This window comes from Microtus ochrogaster, chromosome X (genome assembly GCF_000317375.1).
Source record: "Microtus ochrogaster isolate Prairie Vole_2 chromosome X, MicOch1.0, whole genome shotgun sequence".
NCBI lineage: Eukaryota > Metazoa > Chordata > Mammalia > Rodentia > Cricetidae > Microtus > Microtus ochrogaster.
Genome location: NC_022026.1, coordinates 55,594,302 through 55,605,192, shown reverse-complemented (window position 1 = coordinate 55,605,192; position 10,891 = coordinate 55,594,302). Strand labels below are relative to the sequence as shown.

General features: G+C 43.6%; 1 protein-coding gene across 1 annotated transcript in view; it reads right to left on the bottom strand.

Annotated features, from left to right (window-relative positions):
• Positions 1 to 4,242: 4,242 nt before the first annotated feature.
• LOC113457451 (protein FAM104A-like) overlaps positions 4,243 to 10,891 on the bottom strand; it is a 14,936-nt gene continuing 8,287 nt past the window's right edge. Inside the window, exon 3 of the mRNA XM_026784936.1 lies at positions 4,243 to 4,529. Within this exon, the coding sequence (XP_026640737.1) occupies positions 4,293 to 4,529 (237 nt within the window). The 3' untranslated portion in view covers positions 4,243 to 4,292. The remainder of the gene's footprint in view (positions 4,530 to 10,891) is intronic.

Below are 10,891 nucleotides of genomic sequence, written 5' to 3'. Positions count from 1 at the left end.
TTAAAGACCTCAATATCAGTCTGAACACACTGAACCTGATAGAAGAGAAAGTGGGAAGTACTCTACAACAGATGGGCACAGGAGACCACTTCCTAGGTATAACCCCAGCAGCACAGACATTAAGGGCATCACTTAATAAATGGGACCTCCTGAGACTGAGAAGCATCTGTAAAGCAAAGGACACTGTCACTAAGACAAAAAGGCAACCCACTGACTGGGAGAAGATCTTCACCAACCCCGCAACTGAGAAAGGTGTGATCTCCAAAATATATAAAGAACTCAAGAAACAAGACTGTAGAAGGCTAATCAACCCAATTATAAAATGGGGCACTGAGCTGAACAGAGAATTCTTAACAGAACAACTTCAAATGGCAAAAAGATACTTAAGGTCATGCTCAACTTCCTTAGCAGTCAGGGAAATGGAAATCAAGACAACTTTAAGATATCATCTTACACCTGTCAGAATGGCTAAAATGAAAAACACCAATGATAGCCTTCGCTGGAGAGGTTGTGGAGAAAGGGGGACACTCATGCTGGTGGGAATGCAAACTTGTGCAACCACTTTGGAAAGCAGTGTAGCGGTTTCTCAGGAAATTCGTGATCAACCTACCCCTGGACCCAGAAATACCACTCTTGGGAATATACCCAAGAGATGCCCTATCATATGACAAAAGCATTTGTTCAACTATGTTCATAGCAGTATTATTTGTAATAGCCAGAATCTGGAAACAACCTAGGTGCCCTTTAATGGAAGAATGGATGAAGAAAGTATGGAATATATACATATTAGAGCACTACTCAGCAGTAAAAAAACAAGGACTTCTTGAATTTTGCATACAAATGGATGGAAATAGAAAACATTATCCTGAGTGAGGTAAGCCAGACCCAAAAAGAGGAACATGGGATGTACTCACTCATATTTGGTTTCTAGCCATAAATAAAGGACATCGAGCCTATAATTCACGATCCTAGAGAAGTTAAATAAGAAGGTGAATCCAAATATAAGCATATAGGCATCCTCCTGAATATTAACCTTCATCAGGCGATGAAAGGAGACAGAGACAGAGACCCACATTGGAGCACCGAACGGAAATCTCAAGGTCCAAATCAGGAGCAGAAGGAGAGAGAGCACGAGCAAGAAACTCAGGACCACGAGGGGTACACCCACATACTGAGACAATGGGGGATATTCTATCGGGAACCCACTAAGTCCAGCTAGCCTGGGTCTGAAAAAGCATGGGATACAACCGGACTTACATAGCGGACAATGAGGACTACTGAGAACTCAAGAACAATGGCAATGGGTTTTTGATCCTACTGCACATACTGGCTTTGGGGGAGCCTAGGCAGTTTGGATGCTCACCTTACTAGACCTGGATGGAGGTGGGTGGTCCTTGGACTTCCCACAAGTCAGGGAACCCTGATTGCTCTTCGAGCTGATGAGGGAGGGGGACTTGATTTGGGGAGGGGGAGGTAAATGGGAGGCGGTGGCGGGGAGGAGGCAGAAATCTCTAATAAATAAATAAATAAATGAAAAAAAAGAAAAACCATCAGGACAATGTGGGTTTCCAGACAAAGCTCTTAATGTGGAGATGGAGAGAGTAAAGTCAGGGGGTGGGTGAGAGAGAGAGAGAGAGAGAGAGAGAGAGAGAGAGAGAGAGAGAGAGAGAGAGAGAGAGAGAGAGAGCACAGAGAGTGAGGAGGAGACAGAGAAGCAGAGAGGTGGAAGGGAGGAAAAGATAGAGATACTGTTTCTTGGTCTCAGGTCCACTGAATATGGTCATCATGGCATCAGCAGGCTTAAATACTGTCGAGTGGCACAATGCAATGAGTGGACAGCACCTGAAGCTTCTAGAATTAACCAGCCTTTCCTAAAACAGCCCACTTGCATTAGTGCAAAGGGAGCTTGTACTAAGCTGAAGAGATCTGGTTTTCAATGCTGGAGTTTTCTCTCCAGTTGTGTGTCTTATGCTGCTCATGGACTCCTGTCACATACTTCAGGATCTGATTGCACAGGTGGATGACTTGGTAGCAATTTCCCTCCCTGCCTGTGACTTCTAGCCTCAACATACTTCTTCTCCAGGGGTGCTGGGAGGAGCTCACTGGGGTTTGAGCCCATACTGGGTTGTTCCAAAAGTCACTTAGGTCCTTAATCTCTGAACACAAGCCCCATATCATGCCTGGCAAAATAGTCTTCTCTTTCTGTAGGTACTAGACTCCAGCAGAAAAGGGTTGCTTCTCTCTATTGCCAGTCTTAGAAAATACTTTACATTACAGGAAGGATGGCTGTGGAGGGCAGGCTTACACCATTTCAATAATGTCTTGGAAGCTGTTAGGACATAGGCTGGTGATAAACAGCTAAATAACTTGCAAAAGACAGTAAGGGGGAGGCACAATGTATTTACCAGGACAAGAGATGCAGACTCTTGGAGGAGGCAGATTTGCAGAAGCTAGGATCCAGCTGGAAATATACAGTCATTCCAGTTCAGGCTAGGTCACATAGAGAGAGCCTGACTTTAGAAACAAATACAAACAAATGTTTAAGCAAGGCCAGACGTGATGGCACAAGCAATCCATCCTAGCAAACAGGAGGCAGAAGCAAGCTGACCTGCTTGCGTTCCAGGCCAGCCTGGTATACATAGAGTTCCGGGCCAGCTCTGGTCAAATGTGTAATAAGAGAGTTTTAAGAGGGTAGAGTCTGTTCTCTTTCCATCACTGGACTGCAAGGGATGGTACCCATATTGTTAAGCTAGTTGACAAGCACCTTCCCCCAAGGTATCTCACTTGCATGACTGATAGTGGTTCAAACCCAGGTGGGCAGCCCTCCATAGATCTCACCCTGCACTGCTCTCCTTAGGTGCTCCTGAATTGTGCTGCATGCATGCAGTTTCAGACTGCAGATTCCTTCTCCTTTCTATTATTTGGTTGTTTCCCTCACTCTTACAGAGAAATTGTTTACTGAATGTCTGTTTACTATCTATCCCCTGTCAAGAACACTAACATCCTCTCCTGAAGACCTGTTTCTCCCACTTGGGAAACATTAGCCATAACACAAGTCCTTTGTGTGGCATGTGGTTCCCTTCATAGAGAGCTAGCGTAGCAAACAGACCAAGCCTCTCCTCTGTAAATGTGAAAACTGTGTGACCCTCACAGCTACAGGGCAGATAGAATTGATGCCTTCTGGTTCCTTGATCACTGACCCAACCATTGAGAAAGCACGGGCATTAAGGAAGGCAGTACCTTCACGGGCTGGTTGGCTGTCGAAATGACTATTCATGGGGACAGGTCCATCACTAAGTGGCATTGTCTGTTTCTTGTAATGGCACTTCAGCTAACTCATCACAAGCCGCATTAATTGTGCTGGTGATTTTACCATTCCTGGGGTCTGCCACAGGCTGAGCAGGCACTGTTCCACTGGCCCACCCTGCCCCAAGCAACTGCACTGATTTTGATGGTGTGAGATGCCCTCATCCACGTGAAAGACTTGTTATACAAGGAACAATCATCCCACCCAGCTTTTCAACAGATCTTTAGTCAGATATTGTGTGCAGTAGCTTAGACTTTATCAACATTATACATCATGGATGGAACTGTAAGAAACAATACACAAGCTGTTCATATCTAGATTTTGCACTTAATCTCTGACAGAATTACAAGTGCTCTCCACAAAGTCTGACGGGAACACAAAGGGGCATTAAGGGAAGAAGCCTTCTCACTTGGAATGTGGAGTGCATTTACCAGACCCAGGCTTCACGTTCACAACTGCAGAGGCTGGCATTTGTGCCATTATAGGTAGAAAATATCCCTTCTGAGGAGCTGCCCTGCCAATCATTTCAGAATGAGAACAAGCCCCATTCTCCCTCTAATCAATGCTCATTACCGCTTTGGTGTTGGCTTATTTGCTAATGTTGTTTCTTAGTGCATGTTTTAAGGGAAAGTACACATTCTTTTATGGGCCTTAGCTTCTCAGAAGGAGGGGTCACATTGTACAAGGACATTTAACATGGAGACCCTAAATGAGTGACTTGGAACCGAACCTGAATGGGACAAACAAGCCATTCAGTATCAGGAGAAATCCTCATGCTGCTATTTGAACATGAATTGGACACCAGACTTGACAGAAAACATATCAAACTGTCACAAATGACCCTCTGAAATCTCAGTGGTGGAGCAAAGCAGCAAAAGAGTACAAATGCCCATTGACTCTTACTAAAAATACAGACAAAAGCCAAGGCTGCTTTGTGGGAATGTCATTGATTTTTATAAAGAAGGGAGGAGGAGCACCCAGGTCATCACATCGGTAATTGGCCTCTCTGCTGTAGGCTATAGAAATGCGCTTCCTTCAAGATCTGGTTAATGTTGTAGTAAAGACCTTGGCCTTGGCACAGTGCATAGTCTTCATTTGAGAACTTGGGGACATTGGAGTAAAGTTCAGCAGTGTTCAGGTTTACACTCCTTTCGGGTACACTTCCTCGTACTGGGTTATTGATGCTGCTGCTTTGGTTTCTTTCAATATCTCTGCTTGACGACTGTAAGGAGAGAGACAGAAGGAGGATGGCTATTATGATACTGTCATCATTTCCTGTTCAGCTTGAAGAATACTGGTATCATGCTCTACAAAAGACTCCACAGTCTATGAAGTCCAATCACTTGGGTAACTCCTTCCCGCCTGACAGCACTGCTGTAGCTCAAACTGGGGTTAATGGCACCCATTTGATACAACAGGAGAGAGATGTTTTACAAACCCAAAGGCAAGTCTTTGGGAATGTCTGTTTGGAACCTCCAAAACCCTTCATATATCCTCTGACCCTGTGACACCATTCATTTGAATTACCTGAACCAGGGAAGTAAGCTCCCAACAGCAAGGACAAAGCAGCAATCAATGCTGCAGAATGTGATAGGGATGAATGAGTAAAATGGAATGCAAGCCCAAGTCCCAATGTGGCAGAGAAATGACGGGGAAAGCTCTACTTACACAGACATTCACATGTGCACATGTGTATACATACCAATAACAGGATCTTTCCATGCCTATCCCATAGAGTGGACATATGTGCACGCCTTATGACAATACAAGCAAGGTTCCACTCGTACTTTGAAATGATTTTGATATTTGTTAATGAGAACTGTAAGCCATCAGCCAGCATTTCTGATGATTAACACAGACTGGTCCCCAATAGTGGTTTTAGTATAGTTTGCATATGGTGAGTTTGTTCTCAATATTGTCTTTCTTGAAGTAGCTGCACTCTGACATATTGGTGATATCATGTGGGATCCCACCCAAAGAGCCATATTCTGGGGTTCTGTAAATGAGGGATACAAATCAGTGTTAGAGTGCTTTTCTCACATGCATGGGACCTTGGAGTTCATCTCCTTGGGTACAGGAACACACTCATGAAGTTCTTGCCTCTAATCTTAAGACTATCAAAGGAAGAGGAGATGATCACAATGACCCCTATGTGATCAGAAATGTTGAATACTATTGGTATTCTATGTCTATAAGGTTATCTTTCCCAATGATAGCTGTAATAATGACAGAAAACAACATGTGCCATCATTCTCTGGGTATGTGGAACTGTTCACCCACTACATCACCTACAGGTATCCAATGAGTATTTATGCAATGAGATTCATGCACTCAAAGACTGTACATGAGAGACACAGAAGTCAGATGCATCTGTGGGTGAGTAACCATCAAATGGCTACCAATGGATTTAGGGGCTATGCTTGTGAAAGAGGTCAAGAGGAATCCAAAGAAAGTATGCTCCTTATAAGACCTCTAATGCAAAAATTTAGATGTAGCAATTTTACTATATGGTTTGTTTATAAACATGCAAACCCAGGCAATGGATCACTTTGGATAAAAACACCCAGTACACACTCTGGTTTCTGTGAGGTAGATTTCCTTTCTTGGTTGTTTCATGTGTTTTTTTTAATGGAAAGCAGGGTAATCATCACAAATGGGAGCATTTTACTTTGCACTCTGTGTCAGGAAGATGATAGTATCGTACAAAGGCTGAATATATTACACCGAGGGGCTCTGGGGTATGGTGACAACAGTGGAGAGCTTGCCTAGCACACAGAATGCACTGAGTTTGAGCCCAGTTCAGCATTACATGTGCTGAGCAGTACTCCTGTAGAGCCAGGTGGACTGTGGAGGATTAGTATGCTAAGGCTATGATGATCTATAGTAACAGGGCAAGTTGTGGTTTACCTGAGTTACCTGAGACCCTGCCTGTGAAAACTCACAGAAAACCTCTCAGTTTCAAATTTCTAGCTGGCTTATAAAATTTTTACCTCAGCTGCATAGTGGCATCACTATTACAGTAATGCCCATTGTACAACTTAAGCATCTTGGATATTAACAACCAGAAACCATTAAAGAGTTTTTATAAGGGAAGTAACTGCCAGGTCAGATGTGCATACACCTGTAATACCAGGACTTCTGAGGCTGAAGGAGGAGGATCTAGAGGACAGTGTGGGCTAAATATGAGCTCCAGGACAGCCCCAGATATCTATCAAGAAGCTGCCAAAACAGAAACCCAGACAGATGGACAGGCAAACACACAAGAACAAAGTAAGAATGAAAAAGAGAATGGAGAAGGAAATTCAACTAATATAAACAATACATCATCTATTCATAGTCTTCAGACAATATCAGTTGTGCTTTTTCTAAAAAAGGAGTGATATTCTTGATTGCTTATGGGATGACTATATTTTCCAAATCCTTTGAAAAACTTAAAGTATAGTTAATAAATGTCAACATTATGTATTGTTTGGAAAAATTCTCATGTTGTCTTAGATTTTTCCATTGTTGTGATGAAACCATGACCAAGGCAACTTACAAAAGTGAAATGCAAAGCTTCAGAGGTCAGTCAGCAACCAAGACCACCATGGGGGCTACATGGCAGCAGGACAGTAGACATGGTGCTGGAACAGGTGCTGAGAGCTTGACATACAACCAGGAGAGAGGAAGGAATAGAGGGAGGGAAGGAGGGAAGGAGGAAGGGAAAAAGGGAGAAAAGGAGAAAGGGAGGGACAGAGACAGACAGAGAGGTAGGATGGGCATGTCATGGGGCTTGAAACCTCAAAGCCCACCCACATAGTGACATACCTCCTATGCTTTCCCAAGTGGATTTAGGACTGAAGATTGAGCACCTAAATATATGAGTCCATTGGGGCTATTCTTACTCAAACCACCACATACTCGTACAGTTTGAGATGGGAAACCATTGCTTCTACTTTTGTGATATCTTCACTTTCCATCTAATCTACATCAAGTGATTCATAGGCAAAACAAAGATTCACTTTGTCAGTAACTGAATAACAGAATGCTACTACAATGCAATGAAAATCTTTTATGAGATTCAGTTCCTCCTGACTTCCAAACAAAGATTACAGAAATAATCTGCAATGCTAGAAGAGAGACCTTGGGAAGAGTGCTCTTATGCTACTAAGTGGCAAAGACAGCCTACCCTCAGCTCCCTAGGCAGGTCTTCCACCATCCACAATGGCTATTCATCAAATCAACCATCCTTCCACTTACAAAGTCTGGACTTTGTAACGTTCTTGCTGTGAGAATAGCCCTGAGGAAAATTATTTTATTTGGAAATGTTTATAATGCAGGACCAATGGGGAATTTGTCTATTGTGTGATCGGCTTGCCCTTTTGGCAGCCCAAATGGCATTCCTAGCAGAGATATATAGACCTTCCTATAATTCAGTTTCAGAGTGAGTTAATTTCTCAGAACATAGAAGACCTGAAATATTTCAAGATCTCCAAAATTTAATTGACATATGAATGACCCTTAGCATGTTCTGACTGCTCCAAGAAAAGTATTTTCAGAATGCCCACCCATGTACAAACAACAATCCATTGCGGAAAAAAGTAGAAGATTTATTTGCTGGGAGGGTGGCACATATCTTTAATCCTAGCACATGGAAATGAGAGGGACTTGCATCTCTGTGAATCTGATGCCAACCTGGTCTGCACACTGAGATCCACACAGTGAAACCCTGCCTTGAAAACAAACAAACAAGAGAACAAAAGAGATGGATTGATTTATGTGTCCCTGGGTGTAGTCTATGTGCACCAGGAGTACTTGGGTGTCTGTACAGCTCACAACAGGGGGATTTGTGCTCTTCAGCTGGAGTTACAGGTGGATAAAAAACCCTCAATATGGATGTCCAAATTCTGAGAGAGAAGCTTCTGGTCCCAACTGATGACCCATCTCTCCAGCCACACAAAGCCCGTTCTTATTTCTATGCACTCTCATCACACTTGAGGACTTGTTTTGGGCCCACCCCTGCAGGTCCACGCACTCCATAAAATAAAAGGATATTTCAGAAGAATCTGGGGAAGAAGATCTCACCATTTAAAGTATCCAAAGGTTCTAAACAATGATGTGGCCTAGATACATGGGCAAAGGCAAGGTTATACTTTGTTGAAGACCTAAATAAAATCTGAATGTTTTCCTCAGAGTCAAGGAAGCAATGTGGTCAGCAGAGATCTGGTACAGTTCTGTTTGAGGACAGGACAGAGAATTGCCTGTGCATGTTTCTTATTTACCAGTTAGCTCAGAAGCCTACTCAACTGGGCTGCTCTTGGGGAGAATGCTGGATAGACACAGGCCTTTGCAATGCCCAATCTATCCAAACACATGCTTGTGGATTTACTACTGGAACAGGAATCTCGTCTTGTCCCCAGAGGCCCCTGAGCTGGAACTGACCTGAAAGTCTCTTTCATGGGATCTGTACTTCATGGGGACAAACTTCCAAAAGAGGGAAGCAGCCAGCAGTCCTACCTAGCTATGATGCCTGTGAACCACAACAACCAGCATGGTAAGATAGCCCTAAGGGTGCGGTAGTGGCACATGCACTAGTGGTGACCTACAAACTCTCAATCTTCAGTCCTGCTCAGGAGGAGGGAAATCATATCTGGTACAGGAAACCTAGGGGTAGATATAATAATGGAATCTGCAGAAGCAGTAACTGCCCCTTTAAGAAGACATCATAATCCCTAACTATACTGCAAATATGTAGCCTTACATCCAGATAGAATAGAAGTGTAGTCCTCATGCAGCATGATGGAAACGTCTTATTCCAACAGAAGAGACCACTGAAGAAAGCCACAACTAATGAAAATGCAGCACCGTGGAGCCCAGTCCCAACAGACACAAGGAAGAGAGTGGAAGAGGGAAAGTTTGCTCGAACCAGAGGATCATGAAGTTTCCTGTGAGCCAGTGTCTCCTGGGAATGTCAGAAGCAACACCCATGGTCTCACCAAAGACATGCCAAAGTGGCCAGGAAATACCCTCACACCTCAGTGCTACGAAAAACAAAAATGAAAACAAACCTTTAGGCAACAATGGGATACTGGTAAGTGGGAGAAAAAAAAGCCCACAAATTGATTATCCAATACCAAATGCCCACTCGAGAAGACAGGCAGAAAGATAATATTATAGGGACTGATTAGGTTGTATTTTTGACTCTCTCTCTCCCCCCGACACACACACCTTGTGTGTGTGTGTGTGTGTGTATGTGTGTGTGTGTGCATGCATGTGTGATTTCAATGAAAGAAAATAAACACCAAATTTTGATACTGAGCAAAAACAAGCAGTATATGAAAGGGTTGTCAGGGACAAAGGGTAGGTTGAAAGGAGGTAAGTATATTATAATCATAAAAATAAAATGACTGGAAGATGAAAGCCACCTGCTCTAGGCAGTGCAGTGTGGGAGGAATCCTCACAGATGGAGTGTGAATACTGGGGAGAAACAGAGCTCAAGACTGGAGAGGATGATTTGGAGGACAGACAGATGCTGATAAGATGTGGGTTTGTAGTCCGTAGAGGAATCTCCAGCCATGAAATGTGCAGGAACAGACATGGCAGGAACATCTGGAGACCTTGGGTGTCCGGCTAAGAACTCTCTTGAGCTGCACAGACAGATGCTCACATGGATAAATGGGAAAGGAGGACAAATATGACAGAGGACACCCACAAAGTTTTTTAAGTATCCAGAAACAGGCCACACAGATCTTGGTGATAGTGACAGAAACACAAAGCAATGTCCGGTGACACCCATAGAGTCAAGGTGAGACAGTCGCTGAGAACAGTGAACACACAAACACACAAAAACACACAGACCACTGCAGACATCACCTGGCAACTTCTATTTTCCCCCATTTTAGCTTAGCATGCTCCCTAAATTGAGTTCTAGTGTAAGCTAAGGCAAAGGAAGGGGCAGCTGCAGACAGCAAGGTGCAGTGAGCAGCTTTGGGAAAAGGACTGCCAAACAGGAGGTGGTGGGAATGCTGACAGCAGCTGGGAATCAAAGGTGAGGAGGAAGGCAGCACCTGGAAGAAGTGTGGCAAGTCTCCAGTGGGTGGAGAGAGAGCCTCCATTGCTAGTGACACAAACCCTGGGGAAATGGAAACAGGAGTGATAAGGAAGAAAGTTATCCTGAAGTATCACCCCAAATACTGAATGGAAATGCAGGAATATGCATGATACAGAACTGGATAATGCTTCCTAAGGTAAAAAGCAAGTAAATTCAGCATTTTTTGATCTTCAACTCTGGCTTTTCATCCAATTCCGTTCCTATATACCTCAGAGATACTCGTTTCTGAATCCCCAACAGTGTAATGAAATTCACCCTTAATACCCACTGCACCCCAGGAATTACATGATGTTGTTTACTAACCAAAACTGACAAGCCCTAAAAAGCCCACTGAAGACTTTAGACTATGAATTCCCAAAAGCTCCTCACATTTACAAGGGCAGACCCTGCTCTACTGATCCCACCAAACACTGCACACTCTTGAGTCAGAAGGCACCCAAGAAAGCAGGCTGTTGGATTACTCCCACTTTGCAAATGAACAAGGGAATGAATGA